General features: G+C 33.1%; 2 protein-coding genes and 1 pseudogene across 4 annotated transcripts in view; all 3 read left to right on the plus strand.

Annotated features, from left to right (window-relative positions):
* Positions 1-1,917: 1,917 nt before the first annotated feature.
* On the plus strand, positions 1,918-10,481 carry LOC139528243 (uncharacterized). Of its 2 annotated transcripts, XM_071324128.1 has the most exons (6): positions 1,918-2,021; positions 3,165-3,287; positions 4,623-4,752; positions 7,425-7,520; positions 8,058-8,153; positions 8,991-10,481. In XM_071324128.1, the coding sequence occupies exons 4-6, from the start codon at positions 7,434-7,436 to the stop codon at positions 9,549-9,551; spliced, it is 744 nt and encodes a 247-aa protein (XP_071180229.1). In that variant the 5' UTR covers positions 1,918-2,021; positions 3,165-3,287; positions 4,623-4,752; positions 7,425-7,433; the 3' UTR covers positions 9,552-10,481. The 2 variants fall into 2 exon arrangements, with proteins under 2 accessions (XP_071180229.1, XP_071180230.1); XM_071324129.1 differs by lacking the exons at positions 8,058-8,153; positions 8,991-10,481 and having other exon boundaries at positions 7,425-7,521.
* Positions 10,482-14,285: 3,804 nt separating this feature from the next.
* LOC139526792 (heavy metal-binding protein HIP-like) lies at positions 14,286-16,071 on the plus strand (annotated as a pseudogene).
* A 9,854-nt stretch (positions 16,072-25,925) lies between these two features.
* LOC139528244 (rabankyrin-5-like) overlaps positions 25,926-27,998 on the plus strand; it is a 30,546-nt gene continuing 28,473 nt past the window's right edge. For both annotated transcript variants that reach the window (XM_071324130.1, XM_071324131.1), the window contains exons 1-2: positions 25,926-26,004; positions 27,789-27,981. In XM_071324130.1, coding sequence (XP_071180231.1) covers positions 25,995-26,004; positions 27,789-27,981 — 203 coding nt within the window. In that variant the 5' untranslated portion in view covers positions 25,926-25,994. The remainder of the gene's footprint in view (positions 26,005-27,788; positions 27,982-27,998) is intronic.

The following is a 27,998-nucleotide window of genomic DNA, read 5'->3' on the forward strand; positions in this document are numbered from 1 at the left end:
GGTAGGCTGCCAAGCCTACAGAACAGGTACATGTACACATGTAGTATATATGGTAGACTCAAATCGAAGCCCAATTTAATTTTATATGTCATAATATAAAACAAACATCCAAATGAACGTCTGATTTTTGGCTCCTCAAATCGACGTCCATTTTCGAGGAACTGCTGCATGACATTTTGCAGCCAATGACTTTATTTATGGCTTTTTTGTGTCTTTCGAAATATAAATAAAATACAGAAATAATTGCAGGATAAAGACAATAACTGCTAAAAGCTCGCATACACCTAGTTTCCTAGCATCGTACAAATACAGCTGATTTTTAAAGACACTAGTTATAGCCTATATATTATATGCAGTAAGGGAGCTACCATTTGGTTTTTAGGGGGGGGGGGGGGGTTTAGGATGAAAAATTTTGTCCTGCATTTTTGTTTAGTTGTAATCTCAGTCCTGCCTTTTTATTTTTCACTATATTTGCATTGGTCCTGCATTTTTACAAGTTTATCTTAATTTTTTTGCCACCCAGTTGCTCATCTTGCCTTTTTTTACTCAAAACTCCTGTCCTGTCTGTTTTTTCCCAGAATTCCTATCCTACATGTACCTATAAATGTTTTTGTAGCAAATGTGCAAAGGACAAAATCCCACACAATACATATAAAATATACAAGTTTTCAATCAATAGGGCCTTTATTCCTGTTCTCCATCTTGATATTCACCCCACGGTCTTCAACATTGAAAGAATCATTGTACCCTACAAGATGGCCACTAGAATGAATAGGGTCCGCTGAAACAGTACTATTGATAAACATAACCATGTTCAGGTTCTTGCTCTCCCCCCACTGTGGCGTGCCTACTAGGATGATATGTGTGTACTGCATTTTTCAAGTCAAATGCACCAGGGATACAAGAAAAAATGCAGTGATTTTAAAAGAAATTACCCCAAAAACAAGCTTTGAAGCTACAAATGTTGGAAGCACTCAATGAATTTCAAAACTTTTAATTACGGGCAGGTTTGCTGATGCCAAATAAAATAATGTGTGTGTTTCCTATTACATCTTTGAAAGAAATAGGGTAGGTACATGTAGGTAGTGATTCTAGTAGGGAAATCCTTACTTTTAAAAACAGTGCTTATTGAAAAATGGCAAAACAAACTTTAAGGTACATGTAGGCTATTTTTAAGCTTAAATATAGGGAAGTAGAAAACACACATATTTTTTTATTTGGCCTTACACATACATTGTATTTGTCAATTACAGTCATATATTTCCCAACAAAAGACCAATACATATAAAACGAAACAAAAATGATAGAAGGCACTTAGCACATTGACATATAATATATCAGGCGCGGATCCAGATGGGGGTTCTGGGGGTCGGAACCCCCCCTTTTTTTTTGGACAATCAATGCATTTGAATGGGGACATATAGTTGGAACCCCCCCCACTTTGTCCTGGGTTAGGAACCCCCCCCTTTTTAAAAGGGCTGGATCCGCCCCTGCATATTATTATCTATGATGAGTTTATTATATGTAAAAAATCATAGCAGTTTTAAAATGACACAAAAAAAACAAAAACGATGACTAGGTCAATATTTTGAAGAAATAAAAAAAATACTTAATAGCCATAGGAGGTCAAATTTGTTTATCAAAGAAAAAATGAACAAGTTGTAGATAAATGAACTCGATCTTTTTGTCTGTTTATGATTATTCCATATTCTGATTACATGAATATCTTGACTGACTTGAAATTTCCCATCTGTCAGACCTGTTTTCTTTCCCTTAAGTAAAATTCCGAATATTTTAATCTGGATTTTACCAGGGCGTTTTTTTTTTATTGTATTTACTTCCGATAGAAATTTTTCCTTTGTTTATATTGGCCTTGTAAAATTTGTTTATCTTTTTTAAAAACATTTTTCAGGAATATGTAAGCCGAACTTCTCACCCTCATGTGATTTCTACAAGGAGTCAAATGTACCGGACAACTTCATGTGGGGATGATACAGAATCAATAGAACTTGCAAATTTAGGTATGATATATATAAGTTGTTGTCTACTCTATATAATTTCTGTTATCCAGTGAACATAGTGAATCTGTAAATTTATGAAAAGCTTTAAGAAAAGCTTATGGTCTACGTCATAATTTCTGTTATCCAGTGTATCTGTAAATTTATGCAATTCTACGTAAATCTTACATTCGAAATTGAAGTCAACTCGAAGTTCAAATCTAAAAGTACAAAGAGCAAAGCTGCGTTATCATCTATCTTTTCTGGTTCTTGCATCCGTCTGTCAGTTTGTCCGTCTGTACCGGATCAGTTTGAATTATTTAGTCAAGGAAGTTTATTATGAAGTAAAAGTCACACTAACTTGAAACCTAGTCATGCTAGTACACACGTCCCTATAGCATGTATAGCTAATGATAAGATTTTTATACCCCCGCTTTAAAAAAGGGGGGTATACTGTTTTACCTCTGTCTGTCCGTCCTTCCGTCAGTCCGTCCGTCAGTCCGTCCCATGAAACTTTCGTCACATTTTTCTCAGGAACTACATATCCACCCTTTCTGTACTTTGGTATCAACATTTATATATGTCAGCCATACCGTGTGATGCGTTTTCAGATTCATCACTTGACAACTTCCTGTTTACCGAACACTTGTCTGATTTTACACATGATAGCCAAGTTGAAAATTTTCGTCACATTTTTCTCAGGAACTACAATACAAGGATTTCTGAAATTTGGTTTTAGGATTTATATAAGTCAGCTATACCATGTGATGCGTTTTCAGATTCATCACTCGACAACTTCCTGTTTACCGAACACTTGCATATTTTTACACTATTAGTATTATCCACTTGCGGCAGGGGTATCATCAGTGAGCAGTAGCTCGCAGTTTCACTTGTTAATCAAAATTTAAAGTTCGGACTAGAAGTTATATGTATTAACTCTACAATAAATTTGAACATTTAGATTAAATTTTGGCCACGCTTTGCTAATGCAGCTTTCACTTATTTTTTTTTATTTCTGCAGCATGATACTTTTATTTTATGAATTGTTTTGGTGTTTTTTAAGAAACTTTTTTATAATTCACTTTCTTCATGAATAATTTTAATGCCAGTCTTTTTCTTGATTTTTAATTTTAAATTTAAACTAAATATATATATTTTTTTTAACAGATATTTATCATGAAGATGATAAGTATGATTCATGCAATAACCATACAAGTACTAAAGATTATGAATATGCCGCAGAAAAAGAGGAAAATTTCACAAGTGCCAGTCAGACTTCTGATTGTGCATGTAAGTAAATTAAGTAATACAGAAAACCAAAAAGTTTGTTTATGAGAAAGTTTGGGGACACTATGAATAAATTATTATGGTCCAAATAGCACAGTATGATACATTTACCGGAGATGAAAATTCCAAGAGACCAAACAGTCCTTTCAAGGGCTACCAAATTGTTTAAAAAAAAAAAGACTGATATTGTTATTATACCCCCGCTTTAAAAAAGGGGGGGTATACTGTTTTACCTCTGTCTGTCCGTCCGTCAGTCAGTCCGTCCCATGAAACTTTCGTCGCATTTTTCTCAGGAACTGCAATACAAGGATTTCTGAAATTTAGTTTCAGGGTTTATCTAAGTCAGCTATACCGTGTGATGCGTTTTCAGATTGATCACTTGACAACTTCCTGTTTACCGAACACTTGTATGATTTTACACATGATAGCCAAGTTGAAAATTTTCGTCACATTTTTCTCAGGAACTACAATACAAGGATTTCTGAAATTTGGTTTCAGGATTTATATAAGTCAGCTATACCGTGTGATGCGTTTTCAGATTCATCACTCGACAACTTCCTGTTTACCGAACACTTGCATATTTTTACACTATTAATATTATCCACTTGCGGCGGGGGTATCATCAGTGAGCAGTAGCTCGCAGTTTCACTTGTTTTGAGTCAGCATTTTTTTTTTTAAATATCTCTCTGATTTTAAATTGTTACCTCTCTTCACTGAATTACTAACAAAAGCACTATTGAAACAATTTGTCGGAAGTATATGATAAAGAGATTAATACATGACCTTTTCCATATCAGCCTGGGTATCATCCCTTGACCCATATTGGCACTCAACTAAAGTCTCAGGGTGATATGGGGGTCACTGGATGATACCATGGCCGATATAGAAAAGACCATGTATTAATCTATATATAAGAGCTACATGTATTGTCCTTAAAAAAGTAAAAAATGACATTTTCTCTAGATGTTTAGCTAATTATATAATTTGCAGTGTAAATCATAATAGATAATTAAAAACTTTTTGTTTCACTCTTGGGTAAAAAAATGTTAATGAGATTTCTAATTTTTCCAGGTACGCAATTCAGGCATTATAGAGCCTCTATTAATATTGGTGGATCCAGGGGGAGGGTTCTGGGGGTTGGAACCCCCTCCCCTTATTTGGGGGCGATCAATGCATTTAAATGGGGACATATAGTTGCCCCCCCCCCCCCTTTGTCCTTGGTTGGGAACCCCCCTTTTTAAAATGACTGGATCCGCCCCTGATTAATATTTATTGCAGAAATAACTGGTAAAATACCCAACAAAATAAAATATTCATATACATGTATTTATTTTTCAGCTTATTTTTTTCCAACTCAAAGTACTGCCACGTTGAGCAGCCATGAAGAATGGGAACCTGAAATGTCTTGCTTAGAGAAAGTCAATGCTGTCATCAAACTTGTTTCTGATGGCTCTTTTCCACTATTGAGGTAATGTTATTTTTTGAAAATTTTTTGGTCGTACATTGGTATCACGTCGTCATAGTCGTTGTCTTCTGAAGACATTTGGTTTTCGCATTCTAACTTTAGTAAAAGAAAATAAAAATCTATGAAAAGAAAGGTTGGGATTGATTTTGGGTGTTTTGGTCCCAACAGTTTAGAAATTAGGGGCCAAAAAGGGCCCAAATAAGCAGTTTTCTTTGTTTTCGCACAATAACTTTAGTATAAGTAAACAGAAATCTATAGAATTTTAATACAAGGTCTATGACTACAAAAGGAAGGTTGGGATTGATTTTGGGAGTTTTAGTCCCAACAGTTTAGGAATTAGGGGCCAAAAACATTTCCCAAAGAAGCATTTTTCTTGTTTTTTGCACAATAAATTTAGTGTAAGTATATAGAAATCTATGAAATTTCAACACAAGGTTTATGACCACAAAAGGAAGGTTTGGATTGATTTTGGGAGTTTTGGTCCCAATGAATTAGGAGTCAAAAGGGTCAACTATTTAATCGCAATCCAAATTCAGAGCTGTATCAAGCTTAAATGTTGTGTCCATACTTGCCCCAACTGTTCAGGGTTCTCCCTCTGCAGTCGTATAAAGCTGCGCCTTGCGGAGCATCTGGTTTTACATGACTGCACAAAAATGTATTTGTAATTTTATATTGCTATCAGTCTATCATGTTAGTGTCATTGTCAGTAGACATTTGGTTTCTAGACAATAACTTTAGTATTTATAAATGAATCTCTATGAAATTTTACCAAGAGGTTCAGTACCACAAAATTAGGCTTGAGATTGATTTTGTGGGTTATTGTCCCAACTGTGTATAAATAAGGTGTCAAAAATTGTCTGAAAACAAAACTCAATATTCGCATCAGCACAGTATTGCACAACAGCAAGAAATCTTCAATTGAAAATAAAACGGTACAAATCTTTTTACCAATTTCAATGGGCATTAATTAATTTAAAATGCAAAAGATTAATATAGCAACCCTATTTAGATTTATGGCCCCTGACCTGACAATGTTAACTGTTCCTGCAGTTTTTGTCAATATTATACATGTATGCTTGAAAATAACAGAAGAATGATGTTTAAAAACAAATTTTTAAACTTTGTAGCTTAGTTCATCATCCAAGATGGCTGCCTATTTTAACTTAGGACCCTATAGGAATTACATACAAATGTCTCCTTTTAGAGAACCACTGAATGGATTGAAACAAAACATGGCATGAATGTTCCTTATGGGGTGCTGACTAAGTATTGTTTATTTTTATCCGATCCATCATCCAATATGGCTGCCAGCAGGGGACTTAGTTTAACATATAGGACCCTATAGGAAATACATGCAAATTTCTTCTTTTAGAAAACCACTAAATGGAATGAAACCAAACATGGTATGATTGATCCTTATGAGATGATGACCAAGTGTTGTTACTTTGTAACTTGATTCATCATCCAAGATGGCTGCCAGCAGGGGACTTAATTTAACTTAGGACCCTATAGGAAATACATACAAATGTCTTCTTTTAGAAAACCACTTTATCGATTGAAACAAAACATGACATGAGTGAATTTGAAAATGGGACCAAAACTTAAGAATCTACATACACAGTTAGATTCGGCATATCAAAGAACCCCAATTATTCAATTTTTTATGAAATCAAACAAAGTTCAATTTTGGACCCTTTGAGCCCCTTATTCCTAAACTGTTGGGACCAAAACTCCCAAAATCAAACCCAACCTTCCTTTTATGGTCATAAACCTTGTGTTTAAATTTCATAGATTTCTATTTACTTATACTAAAGTTATGGTGCAAAAACCAAGAATAATGCTTATTTGGGCCCCTTTTTGGCCCCTAATTCCTAAACTGTTGGGACCTCAGCTCCAAAAAAAAAATCCCAATCTTCCTTTTGTGGTCATAAACCTTGTGTTTAGATTTCATTGATTTCTATTTACTTATACTAAAGTTATTGTGCGAAAACCAAGAATAATGCTTATTTGGGCCCTTTTTTGGCCCCTAATTCCTAAAATATTGGGACCAAAACTCCCAAAATCAATCCCAACCTTCCTTTTGTAGTCATAAACCTTGTGTTAAAATTTCATAGATTTCTATTCACTTTTACCAAAGTTAAGAGTGCGAAAACTAAAAGTATTCGGACGACGACACCAACATGATACCAATATACCACCAAAAAATTTTTAATTTTTGCGGTCGTATAAAAACCAAGTACAAATGTAAATAACTGTTTTTTTTTTTAAATATCAAATATACAATTGGCAAGGCTGATGGTAAATTGAAAGGCCCAAGTAAAAAATTGTATAAAAACAAAATATAGTTATGACAACTTTGAGGCAAATTTTTTGCCCTAGGTGCACTGTCTTCTCCTTTTCTAGAAACATTCTCAAGTTTAACATGGTATTACACTGTCATGCCTGTTATTTTTTACCCTTGAAATAAATTCACAAAAAAAAAAAAAATTTTAAAGAAAAAAAAACCTGACCCTAATTTTTGAATGGATGTAAAAGGAAGCACAGAAACTTTTTCTTTTTGTCGAAGAACACACTCATGAATTCATATTGGATAAGAAGTGTACAATGTTATAACTTTAAAATTACTACAACTTAAGTTTGTATTATTAATATTTTTTTACTTGACTATATTGTAGATACTGGAAATGCCAAAAGTTACTAGAAAAGGAAAGAGTAAAATAAGACCAAGAAAGAGCCTTAAGAGGAAGCACAGTGAAACGAATAATGAAAAGGTTTTCATTTTTTTTCTTAATTTTATGATGTACAATATGAATAAATGAATAAGAAGATGTGGTATGAATGCCAATGAGACAACTCTCCATTTAATACACAATGTAGGTGAAGTAAGCTAGGAGTTTTACCAAATCAGCTGTAAAGGGCCCCAAAATGGCCAGTAAAAAACTTTTCAAGCCAGAAAAACAACAACCTTATTATAACGTATACAAAATATAAATGAAAACTACACCAACACACGAAAACAACAGACTGAATTAGAAAAGGTTTATATAAAATGCAGCAAATTTGTATGTTTTAAGTTCATCTCCCTTTTGGACTCCTCAAATGTACATTTTACATGAATGTTGAACTAAGTAATAATATATAAGCTTTAAAAGTCCAAAGCTTGCTCAAAGATCCTTAAACTTACTAAGTTAAATTTTACATGTTTAAAACTGAGTTATGTAAAATTGACTTTCTTATCTGTTATCACCTATATTAATTTTAGATAACAACATTGGAAATATGTGTTTATGATTAGTATATTTTTACAGGAAAGAAATGAAACAGAAGATGCTGAAGACAATATAGAGGAAATAAATGAGCAGAACACAGAGGAAAATGCTGCTAGTCATGACCAGATGAATGAGGTAACAGATACATACAATGTATATTCTTTTATTGTTAAAATCACTATCCTTTCATCTTGCAAAAGAAATTAAGGATGGACCAATCTTTCTAGACTTTGACAATATTGTTCATAGATATAAGAAGATGTGATGTGAGTGCCAATGAGACAACTCTCCATCCAAATAACAATTTAAAAAGTAAACCATTATAGGTCAATGTACGGCCTTCAACATGAAGCCTTGGCTCACATCGAACAACAAGTTATAAAGGGCCCCAAAATTACTAGTGTAAAACCATTCAAACGGGAAAACCAAAGGTCTAATGTTTGTTTAGGTTTTGTTAATGTCCTGTGTTGTTAGTGTCTTTATACCCCAAAAAAACCAAGTTTTTAGGGATATATATAGGAATCACCCTGTCGTCCCTCCATCCGTCTGTCCATCATGTCTCATAAGTGCAACTCTTCCTTAATATTGATGAAACTTCAAACAGTTGTAGTACACAACCAAAGGATGTGGAAAAAGGAAAATATTTCTGGATGGAACTATTTCAAGGGAGATAATTGAATTTACATGTACTTAGTTAAATATACATCTAGCAATAAATGGCAACAAGTCTTGTTAGCGCAACTACTCCTAAAAAGGTTAATACTGATGAAACTTTACCCAGTTGTTGTACACAACCTGTAGATATGCACGAAGGAGGATATTTCTGGTCTGATTTTTTTCAAGGGAGATGATTGAAATTACTTAAGTTTTAATACCCACAAATTCGTTCACAGTATACATGTATGCATGATATAGTGATTCAATTCTGCTGTTTTTCACTTCTTTTATACAACTGTAATTTTTCTTTTGCAGACTGATGACTATACTTGTGGTGAATGTGGTCTAACATTTGTTAGTCTACATGAATATAACATTCACCAGGACATTGGAAATCATAATATCAGGCACGCTGATCGAGTAAAAACTTTTTGGAGTAGTAAATGCACTAATATAAAAGAGTCAATGACAAGTGTTTTTTCAAAAGCAACTGATGATCAGACACCACAGACTAAAACACAATGTTCACTACATTCAGGATGGTCATTGAAAGGAAGAAGAATGAATAAGAGATTTAGCATAGCTGTAAAAGACTATTTACTTAATTTATTTATGGAAGGTGAACAAACTGGCCGAAAATATACTCCAACAGAGGCTTCCAAAAAAATAAGAGCAGTCAGGGATGAAAATGGGAATAGGCTTTTTTCACCAGAAGAATGGCTGAGCTCACAACAAGTACAGGGTTTATTTTCCAGATTTGTCAATCAATCTGGAAAAATTCCTAAAGAGGAATCTGATGATGAATTAAATGATGCTATTATAGAAATTACTCGTCAGGAAAATGAACTTGAACTAATTCATTCCATTTGTCAATGATTTTTCTTTTATGCTGGAACTAAAATATGTATTGCAATGTTTTGACCAACCTATTGTGATATTCCTTTAGATTTATATTTTGTATCTGCTTCATAATTTTTATCTAGCCATCATAGTACAAGATTAAAAAGTAGGGATGAAGTGTAAATATTCATGACACAAAATTCTAATATATATATATTTATGTATTTGCATGAATCATAGCAATGCATCAGGGTTTTAGCTGAGGTGCTACCAGACTATTGGGGATGGCGGATAGGGTTAAAGGTGTTAAAAATTGTTTTCAAGAAAATAACTCAAAAAGTTTATATCCCTGTCAAACCCTAAGAAATTCTGTTTCTTATGAAGTAAGCAAGCAATGCTAGTTAGGGTAAATTTCGTCAAAAGGTCACAGGCACAAAAAATGAAATTACACGTGGGTTTCAGACTATAAATCTCAAAAACTTTACATTTTATCAAAAGAAACTTGATGATATGGTTAAAATGTCTAGTATGTAAGAATTGTTATAATTTACACTTACTTTGCTTGTTAAAGGTCAAGGTTTCAATTACTAAACATGATAAAAATATTTCAGAAATTAGTTTTTGAATGGAAGTTTGCTTGTGCACTATGGTACCATTTAGACTTTTATTGCTGTAAATTGAGAGACAAGAAACATGGAATAAATACTTGCACCTGACTGCAAGTTTAAGGAGGTCATTGTTAAATTCTTAGTTTATAAATTTGTAGTGCATGTACATACAATAATCATTGCTAAAGAAAATAGAATTTGTTGCGATTGGTCTTAGAAATGGGTATGCATGTGAAGTTCACCGATACTTTCCTTGCCTATTTTATTCTGTAATTTTTGCAATATTGTGTTTTTTTTCAACTTATCTTGAACCTTGTTTAAATATAAGATTGATCTATGGAATAAAAATAAATCTTTGCCATCACTATTTGCTTATTTGTGAGTTTGTGTGTAATTTAAATACATGATCATCTTGTATCGTGATCTTATCCATGTAGAAATTGAGGCTGCACCCATGTTAAAATATATTAAACATGAAAAGCAGTTATTAATTTTTAAGTTACTGATACCCCTTTCATTAAGAATAATGAGATTTGACTTTATTAAAAGAAAAATATGCATGCATGTGTAAAAGTTTGATCTGGCAATAATACAGTTTGAAGCTGTTTTTTGAGCTGAGAGGGGTATGCTGTTCCGGTTTTTTTTAGCCTTACAGGAATGTGATCCCACCAAATTTTTTGTTCTTTTTATTAAAGAATATGATAATCTGTTAGCTCTATATGGTACATTTCCAATATTTACCATGGATGGAATTCCAGAAGACTTCAAAAATGGCTGATTTTGGCAAAATGAACAATTGGCGTTTTGGATGTCCTTATTAGGTGTTTTTTTTTCCTTTGTCAATATATTGATTATAACAAGTAATTTATGGAATAAAGACACTAAGGTGGATATTATCTTGTATCAATATAGTTAAGCTCTTCAAATTGTGATTAAGAAGAAATGTTGAATTGAAAATGTAGTAAAAATCAGTTTTTCTTGGCTGTTTCAAAGGCCAAAATGATGATGCTCGTGTTGCCATGGCAACCGTGCACAATTTTTTTCCCCGACATTTTTTTTTTTCATTTCATGTCTTTAATAGACTTCATGTAAAGTTTCATTGAAATCTGAGTCCCATGATGTGCCAACCATTGCCTGAGTTTTCCTTGGACAGCCTCTTAACAAAACTACACGACGTAAAAACTGTAAAACTTAATATTTTATATCAAATCAAATGTAGCTATACAATGTATTTTATTTCGTTTGAAATAGGGTTTTTCCCGTTTGCTATTTGTAGTTAATATTTACAGATGGGAACTAGTATAACTAGTTTGGATACTGGTTTTGTAACAGTATGTACTATTTATAAGTTTGATGTTAGGTGCAGGAGGCACGAGGAAAGTTTTGGCGGTTTTTATGGGTGGGGTTTAAAGGTACTATATAAAGTTTGGGATTTAAATGTATTAGTATCGAAGGTGCTCGCAGTTACGTCGGATTGAAGTTGGTCACATAGGTATATGTGCAGTTGCTGCTATGTTTATTGTACGTACAGGCGTTGGAGGCATTAGCCGGGGGAAAAGAAACGATGCGAAAGAGGAACAATGTTATATGTCATGTGTTTATATAATGTTTCGATTGAAGAAATATGTACAATTCAGTAAAATAAAATATTGTATCGCAAGAGAAAATAAGATGTTACTGCGAGCAACTAATCCTATATCTGTGTTTGTCTTGTTTATAGCCTATTGAATTAGAAATTAAATGCTTTAAATTCGGACGAGCAGGGCGAGGGAGAATTTAATGTATAATAATGTTTTAAAATGACAGTGCTTCGTAAGCCTATAAGGCTGGCTGAAAATAACAATGTTCATATCATATGTATTATATAATGGCAATTCAGGTTGCACTTTAATAAATTATTTATTCATATAGATATCTAGTTCAATTAAAAAATATGTTGATAAGCAAGTTTTGTTCTGATTTATTGAACTTCAATAAAACAGGGATTTATAGAAAGTCCTTGAGTAAAACCAGAGACATGTATATATGTCTCTATATACATGTCTCTGGTAAAAAATCAAAAAAAATCGTTTATTTGATATAAAGCAGTGTCTTACACCAGTGACTTTCTACAGTATAGAAAGTCCCTAGCTGCTTCCACCAGAGACCTATATATCAGAGACATAATACGTACTAAATACAAATTCAGAAAATGTTAACTTAGTTGTTTAGATTTTTTTCACAGTAACCAATCGGTTAAATCTTGGGATAATGTGTCAGGCTTATAACATAAATATATATAGTCAAGGAAAATACAGAGCATATTGCAAATTTAATATTTTATAAATCTATTTTCAGGGGCAGATCAAGCCATTTAAAAAAGGGGGGTCCCAACCTAGAGTAAAAGGGGGGGGGGGGTGGAGGTCAGCTATATGCTCCCATTCAAATGCATGGATCGTCCAAAAAAGGGGGGGGGGGGGTTCCAACCCCCCCTGGATCCGCCACTGATTTTGAATATCGACAGTGACTTTTGATCTGCAAAGCTGTTGCAAAATTCAGGATCACATTTCATCGACTCAAAACTGGGAAATACTCCAAATTAGAACTTTCATCTAAGAATTTGTACTAAATGCGATTTGAATGGATGATATCAGTCCTTTTCTTATAAAATGTACTGCATACTTTTAGGATAGAGATTTGTAATTTGATCTGATACTTAAAAAAGTAAAAATTTTCACTCCTCAGACATTGTCAGATATGGTTAATAAATTTATTTGTTAATGAAACTGCGAGTCTATTAATATCTTGAAACAGCTTATTTTTTTTTTATCAAAACCAATGATTGAGCAAACACTTGCCGTCTATATAACACTTTGACACTGTTAACAAAATTAACAATGTTTAACTTTAGTAACACAAATGAAGATTGAATTCACAAAAAAAAATCTTAGCATCTAATAATATGAAAATATAACTGTTTTGACAGCTTGAAATTTGCAGATTAACTTAACCATATATACTAGTAATAATGACAATGAGCCAATTGCCTTCAAGATTCAAAGTCTCTATTCACTCGGTAGTAAGGTAGCCAGCAAATCTGGAGATATGCCGTGGCGGATCCAGAAATTTTCATTAGAAGGTGCGACCCTCGTACTGCCTGAGAGGGGACCCGCTCCAGTCATGCATGCTTCAGTGGTTCCCTTAATCCATGAATGTCATTTAAAATGCTGTTGTAACGATAATATTTGTTATGTGTGAATCACGTCGCCCCCCTTTTTTTGGGTCATAATTTGGAAAATAAAATATGTCATCTTATCTTATATTTTAACTAATTTATTTAATTCGTTTAGGGATAGTCAAATGCTAAAATATATTTTCGAAGGAAGAAAAACGTCGGATAGCAAAAGTGATATTGCACGGTTATTTTCATGATATCTAAAACCGATATATTTTTTGATGTCATCTAATGAATTTCATGATATCGATTTTGATAAAAAAAAAAAAAAAAAATAGGGTATACAATTAATAATATATCTATAAGGTCAATACAGGATATATCGACCCAAAGATTATATCGACCCAAAGATCTATATCAGTCGACCTCGGACTTCGTCCTCAGTCAATACACTTCTTTCAGGATAATATATCCTTGTATCGACCTCATATAGTATATGATGTATAATACAAAAGCTATAATTATAGATTATCGTTGATCAGAAAAGCAATCAAGTTGAGATGACCAATGATAATCTGTGTATCGCTATTTTACATATGACGACGTCGTCAATTTCATGTCAATTTCATTAGCAACGCCACGTGCCTCCTTAGTTTCTAGCGATAATTTTTCACCATAAGCGAGTAGCATGATATGAAAAATTATCACAAAAAAAGATCAAAGGGAAAATGCACAAAATAGCGATAATTGTAAAATGTTATGTTTGGCTGATCACCAACGTCATTATCGGTTTAATATAATTTCGAATAATTCTCAAACGAATTTGTCCGTATTTCTTAGGAGGTCATTACCAATTTATCAACAACAAAAAAAGAATGGACCAAACTAATCCTCTAGCTGTTAACTCAGCATGTCATATAACCAAACTGACGTCGAAAGGTTCAATGGCCTTTCTCTGAGATTTTGTCGGTCTCGGCGAGTATTTAAGGGGGCTGATATTGCCATATCATAAATACTATTTGACATAACTATTCTCATTATTTTCACATAGAAAGAAAATATCATTCCAACGAGAACAGTTCCATTATCTGATAAAAACGCCAACAAAGATTACGATTGTCGGCCTTTCTGTTGTGCAATATTTCTTTGATTAAAAAAAAAGGTGAGCGATGCCGCGATATAAATACCGTTTCTTTAAATATACGATGCACTAGTTCTGACAGGTTGACAAAGGAAAAATCTCTAAAGAAAACAATTCGTAAACTTGTTACAGTGGTATTAAGGAGGATTTTGTATCTGCTTTTTGTAATAACAATTATGAAATACGGTAAAGGACAAAATAGTGACAACTCTTCTACTGAGATACCACTACTGGACAATCAAAATAGTGACAACTCTTCTTCTGAGATACCACTACTGGACAATCAAAATAGTGACAACTCTTCTACTGAGATACCACTACTGGACAATCAAAATATGCCTTTAGTTGCTCTGTTCGATACCACAAAACTTAACCAGGTGTTGAGGACAGCTATTAAGAAGACAGTAGAAGATACCATGAACGAGATGATTCCTCGGATAAAACAGGCTGTTATTGACGACATTGGATACGGTATGTAGGAAGTATTTATGAAGCTTTTATGACAGGAACAAAATTCAACAAGAAAATATCCAATCACAATATACTTCGAGTTCTAACGTATAACTAATTTCAATTCAACTCTTTAACACGAATTTAGATACTGTGAAGCCTAAACTGATTATGAGAAGAAAAGATATTCTCTGGTACCCGGCGTCCCTTGCTTGCTAGACACAGAATCTTTAGTTTTTTTAAAATAATTTAGGAGTTTGACTCATCTGCATTAAGTACAATTAGGGACTTCACTTTAAAAGCATCAACTCTTGGTGCTTACTGCTCTATTATTAGTCATAAAAACATTATCTTAAATATTCAATGATATTTGAATTATACCTCATAGGGAAATGTGTTGGATTGTTTATGTACAGATTTCCACCGCACAAGCTACTTAATATATAAAAAAGAAGATGTGGTATGATGGCCAATGACACAACTCTCCATAAACGAGCACATTACACAGAAATTAACAACTACAGGTCAACGTACGGCCTACAACAATGAGCAAAGCAATAAGAGACGGTCATTATAGTATGTTTAGGTTTCTTTTGTATGTGTCTGTTGAAAATTGTATTAATATATGTCTTATTTCAGAACCTGGACTGAGAAAAAAGGAAAGGCCCGCTTTTACAGCATCGCTTACATCAACAAAGAATCTTGCTAGAAATGAAGTTGTAATATTTGACAAAATATGGGTAAACATGGGTGGAGTCTACAGCCATAACACTGGAGTTTTTACTGCGCCGAAAACGGGTCTCTACTCTATTTCAACAACGGTTATGTCTTATCATAACAGCTACTTACACTGCAATCTATGGAAAAATAATGAGAAAATGGTCCTGCATGGCTTTCGGTAATGATGTATCGACTGGGACTGTGAATGTTGTAATGGCATTACAGATGGATGACACAGTTTATGTCAAACATGGCACTACAAGTGAGGAACAGATTGTTGGTGAACATAGGTCTACATTTTCTGGATACCTTATTACTGAGTAAAATTACTGTATTTTGCTGTATTATATAATATACACATCTGAGTATGAGATCTCCGGGAAGCATTTTTGCGAAATCAGTCACAACGGTATAGATATGTCATATATAAAGTTTGTGAATAGCAAATTAAAGGACTTGAATGTTGTTGTTTTTTTGTTTATATAATTCATTTATATGTTTTGGAGTTTAGTATGACGTTCATTTTCACTAAAATAGAACAGTCACATTTTTATTTAGGGGCCAGCTGAGGACCACCTTCGGGTGTGGGATTTTCTCGCTGAGTTGAAGACCTATTGGTGCCCTTGTGCTGTTATCTGCTCTTTGGTAACATTTTTTGTTAGATCACTGGGGCCCATGTAAACTTATGTCACCACTTGACGTCCGTCGTCGTCCGTCTTCTGTCGTTGATTGTCATATGTCTTTATCGTCGTTCGTCGTCGGTGTAAACTATTACAAAAATCTTCTCCTTTGAAACTACTGGGCCAAATACTTTCAAACTTTAACTAAATTTTCCTCAGGGTATCTAGTTTATAAATTGTATTCAAAGTTTTGATCCATTAACAAACATGGCTGCCATTGCAATAAATAGAACATAAATGCAGTTTATATCTCAAAAACTAGAGACGTTACGCGCGATGACCATGTTCGTACCTCATTGGAAAATCGGTGTAGTTGGCAGATGCAACTTCAAAATATATAATTTTGTGATATCATATTCATAGCTATTGTACGCATTTTAAAAAATAATGTTTTTTTTAAATAAAAACGAAAACAATAATTGTCGAAACTATGTTTTATGCCGCATGCGACAAGCTTCATTTAAAAAAAAACGGCTATTTTAGGCTGTCCCGCGTAACATATTTCATTTATTGTAACCACTAAACTATGATTTTCGTCTAAACTATTTAATATTTTGAAAAACGTTTTTTTCCATGATTTAACAGAAAGATTCCTCCAGTCTTTTATGCATTTTTTATGACGTTATGATGACGTCATAGAAAAGAAAGTGTTCCTTACTACAAGGGCAAATCTGTCCCACGGGGGAAAAAATTGAAATTTAAGATTCAAAAAACATTTATCTAAAATGAAAAAAAGTTGTATTTGTATTTACTACATCAATGTTAATTTGCTTATGAATTTATGAATTTAAAGACAAATATCCTGAAAAAAGATATATGGTAATTTATGAGCAATTTTTCAAAGGCTTACAAGGTTGTCACATCGCCATTTTTTGACGTAAAAACGAACTCAACTCAAATTTACGTCAATTGTTTGCTTATCAGAGCTCTTATAATGGTAGAATTTTATGATTTTTTAATAATTTTTCATTAATCTAAAATACATCAATTTTCAATAAGTAGTTAAAAAGCACCGTCAATTTTGCGGAGTCTTACAAAAATGTCGCACTGGCTAAAAAAAACAGCGTTTCAGTCGAAGTTTTGGTTTGAGCGTTACGAAATATTCGCGACGTTGTGTTACGCTTACATGTACGAACATCGCGAGTAACCGTCTAAAGCATTTAGAGCATACATGTAAACCTGTCCAATAGGTCAAGATTTATCAGCTGTGAAAATTTCGGACAAACAGAACGACCGATTATCAGGTTGCTGCCACACAATTATTGGAAATTTTACAGTTTTTGGTTTTCATATTAAATATCATTGAAGATAAATTTAAACTGTTAACAACAAAACTGTTCAGTGAAGTAAGATCTACACACAACTTCAAAGTGAACTCTGGTTGCGGGAGTTTCTCGCTACATTGAAGACCCATTGGTGGCCTTCCGCTGTTGTCTGCTCTATGGTCGGGTTGTTGTCGCTTTGACAGATTCCCCATTTCCTTTCTCAATTTTATTTACAAAATTTTCAATTGAACCCTAAAGCAGTTATTGTCCTTTAAGGAAAATTTTGTACATTTCTGTAACATCTTCTTATCTGAAACTAACTGAACCAAATACTAAGCTTAAGATGAATGATTCTTAGGTTATCTAGAATACATGTTGTGTTTTATTTCCGTTTCCTCAAAAAACATGGCCACCACGGCTAAAAATAGAACTTCGGGTAAAATGCAGTTTTTGACTCATATCTCAAAACTTTAAGCATATCCGACAAGAATTTAAAGTCTATATATATATTATTTATTATGTCAAGGTCTACTTTCCCTTAAATTATCAGCCAAGTCGTGTTTCTGGTTTTTGGTTATTGTCCCTAAATTGATGATTTTAAGAAATTTTACAGTTTTCGGTATTATCGTGAATATTATCATAGATAAAGATAAACTGTAAACAGCAAAAACGTCATGTCAAGTAAGATCTACAAATACCTTTAGTATGACCAAAATTGTCAATTTACCCCTTTAGGAGTGATTATCCTTGAAGGACAATTTTTCACAACTTGACTTGTTCATCTAGTCTGCTTTAAACTTTTAAAAAATCTTCTCCTTTGAAACTCCTGTTACGAAATTTCTGTCTGTCATATGTGTTTTTGTTACTAATGAGTTTCAGAGTATCTATAGTACAACTTTTGTAGTAAATGTATATTTCCTTGTACGCCAAGAAACTTGGCAATCATGGCTAAAATGGAACTATTAGGGTAAAATGCATTATTTGATTTTTTAAGAAAATATGTCAGATCTGTACAAAGAACGTTTAGATATCATTTTTAAGGCACTCACTAATATGTATTGAAAAGCAAAAATGATTATTGATGAAAAATTTAAGCAAAGAAAGTTCTACTATTCAGCTTGAATTAATAATATTGTACGAATAACACCTCCACGCAATGTAAATATAAAATATGTATCTCTTATCATTGAGAAAATATGTGTTTTTTTGTTTGTTTGTTTTTGTATTTGTATTTTGTAAATGTCGGCTGTTATCATTTCTGTATAGGAATTTACACCAATAAAATTATATAATTTGTTTTTGATTTGATTTAAGAGCCTCATATTTCAACAGATAAAAACAAGCGAATTTTTGTAAAAGTATTATGAAATTCTTCCTTGCATAAATATTATGCTTTTTTAAAATATGTACGTTTTTGTACAACAATACTTTTGAAATATTGAATTTTTAACAAAGTTTCAGGATTCTAGGGAAAAACGGCACTTTTTGCGGTAAATTTATCAAATAAAAAAAATGATGAGCAAAATAGTATTTTATTCAGTTTGGTGCAAAAATATATTATTAAAAGTAAACGTTTTAACCCTTGATGTTAATGCCTCATCGCTCAATAGGAACCCAAGCATTTCACACTGTATAAATTACAATTATTCACGGTTATTTATTATTATTTTTATTTTATTTTTCTCATGAATTTCTTTTTTCTTCCTTTTTCACCTTTTTCATATTCATATATTTATTACAGAGCATGCCAGTATTTATATTTATGTATTGTTCAATAAGTGTATTATGTCTGTAAAGGGAGACAGATTTGTAAAAGCAAATTGCTTGTTTCTGAATCCCTAATATTATTTCATTGTATAATATGTTTAATGTTGATTTATCTGAATAAATATTGTTTAAACTAAATAAAAAAAATAATTGTTGATGTTTTCGTTAAAATTATTACAAATAATCTTCATATTGTATATACTTAATCAAACCTAATGACATTTTTAAAAAGAGGGGCATACGTGCTCGTTTTCAATTAAATCAGTTCAAATCATACAAAAAAACACAGTCGAAAAATGCATCTTTTCCCAATATTTCACAGTTTCATGAGTTTTGGCGTCGTGAAAATAACATTTTACGTTATCAACGTTTGAATTTTTCGAAAAACTAAGGATATTCTTATCCCTGGCATAGATTACCTTAGTCGTATTTGGCACAACCGTTTTTGGAATTTTGGATCCTCAATGCTCTCAGTCAACTTTGTACTTGTTTGGCTTTATAAATATTTTGATATGAGCGTCACTGATGAGTCTTATGTAGACGAAACGCGCGTCTGGCGTACTAATTATAATCCTGGTGCCTGTGATAACTATTATCTCCCGTTATACTGTATCGTATGCCCTGGGAGACAGTTTTACATGTAAATTACTACTCCTTGATACCGGTATATTAGTCCTATATTTCTCTTCGTAAAATCGCACTCAATTGATATATTCGACATTCCAAAATCAGTTATCTTAATATTATCAAAAGTACAAGGATTATAATTTAGTACGGCAAACGCGCGTTTCGTCTACATAAGACTTAAACTAATATTTCCCTGTTAACCTTTATCTGGCAAGCACCAACTTCCAAGCAAGATCATACAAGGACGGAAGCTCACAAACTCGACAATCAAAAGTCCGGAGAGCCGTCAACCTTGCTTCGGAAGTTGAGCAAGCACCTGTAAATTCAAACTCAATCAATCCAGTGACGTCACAGATAATGTAACGTCATATTGACGCTTGTAATAAACAATGGTAATGTAAACAAAACGTTTGACAGTCATGGCGAAATCTGGCAACGTGAATAGTACAGACGATTACGTGAAAGTACTCTTTGATGAGGTTATGAACATAACCTCGTTAGCACATTATGCACGCATTCAAGCCAATGATGCTGAACTTCGAGCAAGGTATTGTACGTCGTTGGCTGAAAAAGCCAATTGCGAAGCGGAGGCTGTCCACCAAATTTCCGAGAGTTTGACATGCACTTCAAAGATGGTAGCAAATATGACACTTAACTATATTTGTTCGTTATTTAACGATGTAGAAAACACAGATTCTAGGAACGTCTCTTCAGACGAACAAGAAATAATAGAAACACTGAAGCAGATGGGAAGCCCTGAAAAACAAGAGAGCAAAAATGACTGTCAAAAATTTGAACAAACCTTGAAGACACCACAAACGCAAGATTGCTCTGAGAAAGATATGAAAGCAAGTTCACTTAAGAAGATAAGTCCAGTTAATATAAAAGATTCCAATTTAGACTCAAGTTCTGGCGTTCTCGTTGATGCTCTTAAAATTGACCATTCTAACGAACATTTGGACAAATTCCAAGAGCAGTTTCCAGAACTCCTTGTCGAAGCAAAAGACCCAAACGCTAAAGATCTCCCGAAGGAATTCGATAGTTCACATTCCCTTAGTCTACCTATTGTATATGAAGATTCGTACCAAGGATCTCGAGGAACAAAGCCATTAACATGGGCTGAAAAGAAGAATATTAGGAAAGTTCAGAGGAAATTGCGTGAAGTCGATTTGGATGGAGATGAACTCGATAATGTGATCGAGGGATCAGAGAACGTCACACAAATCGTTGATGGAAAAATACTATGTAGTCTCCCTATAAATAACGTGAAAGAAACGCTGATTAAATCAGTTAGATTCAGTCCAGGTCCTCCCGATTCTTCAGACGATGAACCAACTTCATGAAAAAAATCGGTTTTGGTGACATTGACGAAATAAGTACCATTATGTTGTGTTTTAGTGCTTATGAAAAGTTGTTATACATGTGATATATTGTCGATTATCATTGAGTGTCTTTGGATTGAAATGAAATATGTAGACAAAATGATTTTCTAATGTCTTGAACAGTTTTGCATTTTCATTGATTTTATTATGTTATGATGTACAGCTTTATAGAGTAAAGCTGGATACCAAAAACAAACACGACTTTTACACTTGTGTACCACTGTGATTAAAACATTTTAGAATGGAGCTTATTTTTATTTCAATAATTCAAGGAAGTTTAGTTATACGCCGTTAACGTTTTATCGTAAAAAATATGCCAGAGGGAGGGGACACAACCAAATCCCGCTATTTCTCCCACTTGAAGGCACTTCCCACTTCTAATCCATGTATTCTACAACCTCCCTTTTTACCCTCTATATCCCACATCACAAAAGCGTGTCATTCCCCTCATGGCATTTCAATAGTCGCTATCAAACATGCCCTCAGTCAATTGCTTGAGGTAGTCCACATTTTTTTCGCTTTCCATCTTGGTCGACGCTCCAATTTTAACACAATGTTGACTGATATTCTGTCTTATTTTACATTTTAATCTATTATGTCTGTCAGTTTTGTTCACACATCAGGCATCGTTGTCAATGTAATGGAATTTTGTGTGACTGTCATACAAGTGAGAGGTTTGCTAGCTATAAAACCAGGTTTAATCCACTAACAAAGTGTCTGTATACCAATAAAGGAATATGTTTCTCTTGTTATCCATTCGGTTGAAGTGTTTGAACTTTTGATTTCGTCTTAGAAGGCTTTCCGTTTAGATGATTTTCCTCGGAATGCGGTATTTTTGTTATTTTACTTTTCCCAGCACCTACTGACACCGTACTGTATTGTTAATTAGTTCTCGTCTTCAAATTTCATGTCCTATTTGCAACGTGAAGTTTTTTTTACGAATAACATTTAAAAATCACGAAAAAGGAACACATTATACACTCCAAAAGCAACTGATTCTAAAAAAAAAGAAGCTTTAGACACTGATACCATTAATTTAAACTGCTAGCTCACAAACATGTTTAACCCCGCCGCATTTTTGCGCCTGTCCCAAGTCAGGAGCCTCTGGCCTTTGTTAGTCTTGTATTATTTTAATTTTAGTTTCTTGTGTACAATTTGGAAATTAGTATGGCGTTCATTATCACTGGACTAGTATATATTTGTTTAGGGGCCAGCTGAAGGACGCCTCCGGGTGCGGGATTTTCTCGCTACATTGAAGACCCTCTGCTGTCGTTTTTTATTTGGTCGGGTTGTTGTCTCTTTGACACATTCCCCATTTCCATTCTCAATTTTATAGCTGTTCATTAGTGATTAAAAATAACACATAAAAAGAATGAGACAACTACTCTCTGGTGACCAGAGAACGAGGAGGTAAATAACTTAAATGTCATCGACCTTCAACAATGAGCAAAACCGTATACCAGCTAAAAAAGCATGACAAAATATGGGGAAATCTCATAAGAGAATTCCGCAGTTTGATATACAATAACAAACAATTAACGAAAAAGAAATACGACAAAAATACTTGGAAGAACAAATAGTGAGAATCAGCAGTATACCCGTTTAATTAACTACTTAAACTAAAATATTGTAGATCAATATTTTTCAGCAGAACTGAGAAGGCTTCGGCCATTCCAGGACGTTAATTCGTTTGATTCTGTTCCTCATCAAATGTCCTTTTATATTGCTACTAATGTTGTTTATTAAATGCAAGTCCTATGGTCAAATTCCTCGTGTAGAAACTTTCAAAAAGCTAAAAGCATAAACAAAAAAGATATATTAACAGCCAACAAATAATATCAAACAACTGATGAGGGCATATATACCATATTGCAGTCAATTTTGTTTGCAGTCTACACACTATGGGAAATAAATCATAAGTGACTCTAAAAAGGGCCGTTAAAACAACATTTTTAATGAACAACACTATATTAACAAAAAAAGAAAGAAAACAATGAATCTATACGTTCGACTACAATTTTTAGAATTTAACCTTGCTCGTGTTTATCTCTAATATTGGTTGTTGCACATTCATGTGATTTCATGCAACTAAACGACACTTTATAGCTGAAAATACATTATTTCAGTTGGAATATATTGTCTTGCCATTTCAAGACGAAATATAAATGATTTTATAATTTTCACATTAAGTAACACGTCTCACCGAAAATTCATCATCAAAACGGATATTTGAACATGTTGACAGTGCTCCATGTTAAATATATCTCCAATGTTTCAGCGTACCGAAAATCACTATATAGTTTTAGATGTTCTTATAAAATAGTTATAGTTTTAAATGGTACCAGGATTATAATTTAGTAATTAGACGCGCGTTTCGTCTACATAAGACTCATCAGTGACTCTCATGCATATCAAAATATTTATAAAGCCAAACAAGTACAAGTCGAAGAGCATTGAGGATCCAAAATTCCAAAAAGTTGTTCCAAATACGGTTAAAAATATAAAATCTACTTAATCTAGTCTAAATTGGGACTAAAAAACTCTTGACAAACCTGTTTTTCTTGTAATACAGCAGGTTTTTTTTAGCGATTCAGCGATTCGCTTTTGCAATATAAAGATGTAACCTCTATATCTTTGGGAGTTATGAATCCAAATGTTTGGTCCACCAACTATCATCATACGCGACTAGAGATATTTCGAATTTCATGCAGTGATAGGTTATTTGATTAAGCATATTTCACATAACCGAATGTTGGATACATAGAGTTTGATGTCAGTACAGTGCTAGTGCGCGATCCCAACTTGTTCATTGTAATCACAATTACTGGATCGATGGTGGTTGTATTGGGGAATATCTTCTTGTTGATATGAAAAGCAGGTTTCTTTTGTTCTTTTTCATAATGGAAAAAAAAACCGTAAATAATATCAGCTTATTCCTTGTTTTCCCCTTCCCTGAGTTACTATTTTACCAGTTGAGATTAAATAACGTTCATTGAATTCTAAACTATAACTACAGACACGGGCATAGCAAACGAGCTGTGAAATCTACACAACGTAAATATTGGCCAATTAAACAGATCTTGAATGAGTTTGGCTATATGTACAGTAATAAATCTTCTATTAAATGGGTACATCTGGTGCCTATAGGAATAACTACAATCTATCGATAGACTTTATTGTAAAAACGTGTATAGATACCGACAAGGAGAAAATGTAACTTCTTAGCACAGTTTCAGTTGGTATATCTGGTATATCTTACTTTCCATCACGGATGAAGACTTTTTATGAGTTGCAGCAAATCAATCTGCAACCCGGGCAGATTTTTCACGAAATGGCCATTTAACTAAATAAGCGAGCTCCTGTTTCACCTATTAAACAGTTTATTGAAATTCCTAATTCTTATTCATATCTAGGACTTATTTTTAACACAATGCTTCATTTGCTACATGTAGCAACAAAACGTCGTAAGCGAACAAGCACAGAAATTACCATTTAGTCTTTATACACAGCTACGTAATCCACCAATTATTGGTAGCTTTTTAAAATGAAATTATTTAAAGGATCGATATAAGTTTATCAGGATCGTTTCTAAATTTCCGGCCACAATAAACAACATCTCTGAAAAAATGATTATGTTCTATCACGTCACGGCGTTTGAAATAACTTTAACAACCAAAATTCAAAACCATTTTTTTTTTACATCTATGGAAGAATTAAGTAAAGGTTTGAAGTAATGTGTGGTAACGAACTCACTGTCTTACTAACTTACAAGAAATAGTTATATACATATAGCTAACGTTTGTTAAAATAAAAAAAAAAAAGGTTACAACAGACACGGACACAGCAAGCGAGTTGTGAAATAAAATTTTGAACACCAGAAGATAGTGCCAAAGGAACATTATACTATATAAAAAAGGGAAAATTAACAATACGGAACGAAAACCCGCCTCTATTGTCGTAATTTCAGTGTGGATTTTCCCTGGTAAAACCGAAATATCTACTGAGATCTAGGAAAGGACTGTTTATATTTGATTTATTTAAAGTAATTTCGATCCTTTAGGTAAATTTCGACAGAATGTTTAGAAAAGTCCTGATTATTCAACGAAAATATATCATCAAGATTACGGTACGTGTTGTCGAATTTAACCATTAAATGCAATTTAGCCGGGTCTGTTGAGTTTGGTCAAAACTGTGATTCATAACAGTACTGTAACAATAACAAGTCTGTAAGTAGTGCCCATATGAATATTTACCTCTGTCAGGCTATAAATCCTATTGCCGAAACTTTTATAAATGTTATTAAGGCGAAACTAGTCTATTTGAGTATTGGTGGAGTGCACGGCTTTGAATGTAGATGAAGGCATAATTGTCACGGATGTTAATGAACTTCCATGTAGTATTTATTTCAAACTATTTCTGCCGGAAATAGTTTTGAAAATTAAGTACACGGCCAAAGAATTACAAATCATTTTTTTGTGAAGAAAGGTTAAGTTTTAAACTCATTAATTAATAAATTATTATGAGAAAAAAAATAAAGAAACTTCACAATAAAAAAAAATTTGGGGTCGGAAATGTAATGACATTATTTTAGATATACCTCGAAGCATTCGAAACATTTGGAGCTTTTCTCCGAAGAATTGGCAAATATAAGAGGCGTGCTTAGGTCACATGATCTTTTGGACAAAATGGCAGAAGGTGCATAAATTTTATTTTAATCAAAAGTATCTTAATTAATGCAAAGTTTACCGTTTCTTAGAAAATTGAATTGCTAAATCATGTTAGCTGCGGTAGATTACAATTTTAATTCTCACAATGGGCACTTTGTAGTGCTTACGGACAATGCATTGAAAAATTATAACAAAATTTCCACTCCCATATTATTTGAAATTTCACCTACGGCTACAGGTCGGAGACCACGGTTATACATCACTATATATGGATCAGACATAAGTTAAACAGAGTGCACTGCATACTACATCTTCAGATTGTGCCAGATAGTGCCCTCTTTTAAAAACATGTACACTGACAACATTTAGCTGGTTTCACATAATTTGACTGCCTTGCCCAAATATCTAACATGTTTATTATTGATTTATGAATTACGACAAAGGCTTATAATACATATACAATAACCTTCACTTAGTTAGATCTATCAATTATGTTAAATACTTTGATTACATGTGATAATTATTGACGATCTGATAAAAAGATAATCATAGATAATAACAGGTATTAAATCTCGTTGTAATACTGACCATGAGTTTATGAATCATGTTTTACCAATTCTAAGATAGAGTACATATGTATATACATTTTGCCATGAAAAGTAAAAAAAAAAAAGAAATAGGAAAAAAACCCTCTAAAACACATCTTCAGAAAACAAGATAAAGGTTGCAGTCTTGTAATTGACTACTCCATAGGCTTACATGCAAAACAGCTGATCTTTGAAAAAAAAAAATGCTACATAGACATTTATTTCATGTTCTTATCATGCAGGGACTTTCTATACTTACTGGTCACTTACATCATATACATTATAACAATGCTTTTGCATATAACCAGACTGATCTCGGCAGTAGCTGAGGTCACAAGATTTTATAGCAAATCATTTTACATTTACGAAGTGTTCTTCATATGTTCAAGTTTAACAAAAAGAGAAAAAATCTTCATTTTTTCATTGCATTAACTTTTAATCACAGAGGAAAAATTGAGTCCAGGACAATTACATTTTTTCTGTATTTTACTAATAAAGGACTTAGTTTTTTTCTGCCAGGAAACATTGTGGCTAAAGTTTTTAAAATGTTGATAACTTTCTCAAACTATCCTGGATTTGTACCAAACTTGGACAGAAGGTTGTTTAGGATCAAAAGCTAGTATCTAGAAGGAAATTGTGTCAATATTTTGTTCTTGTCTTTTTGTATTTTATTCATAAATTGACCTAGTTTTTCTTCCAGTTACATACTGTCTGCAGTTAAAGTTTTTAAAACATTTATTAGATTCATAAATTATCCTTGAATTTTACCAAACTTGGACAGAAGCTTCTTACAATAAAAGAATAGTATAGAGAGGAGTATTTTAATTAAATTTTTCCTCATTTTTGTTGAGCCTGCGATTAGTGTTGACAATGATAACTTTCTTTCAATATTGTGTTACATGTGTCTAAAAATAAAAAAACATGTTTTGTCCCTTGAGTTTAAAAATAAGGATGTAGTGATTTTTACAATGACCCATTTGACTTTCAAATGTTATTTATAAGTTTGAGCACTGTATTTTTTTTTTACATACATGAACATCCTGGATTTGGATTGTTGCCAGTTTCATGGTCACATATTCAATGCAATATTTTATAACATGCACATGTAGGTACTGTTACCAAGATTTTATTGAAATTAATGTGAGAAACAACTGGATTCAATGTTAGAACTGTTACATGTCATGATGTGCATATTTTTAATGTTGAAATTTTTGTTTATTTGTAGGAGAGGTAGTTAAACTACAGAATCATCTGAGTTTACTTCGAGAGGAATATGTTAAGCTACAAAATCGATTGGCTCAGGTAGAGAAGAAATACCAGATTGCTGTTGCTAGTTCTGGTCAGTCAGGATCAGATGACAATTTTGTAGCTAGACTCTTGAAAACAGTTGCTGAACTGTTCAATAAAGAACTCTACAGGTATGCAATCATGTCAA

Source organism: Mytilus edulis, chromosome 6 (assembly GCF_963676685.1).
Source record: "Mytilus edulis chromosome 6, xbMytEdul2.2, whole genome shotgun sequence".
NCBI classification, from domain to species: Eukaryota; Metazoa; Mollusca; class Bivalvia; order Mytilida; family Mytilidae; genus Mytilus; species Mytilus edulis.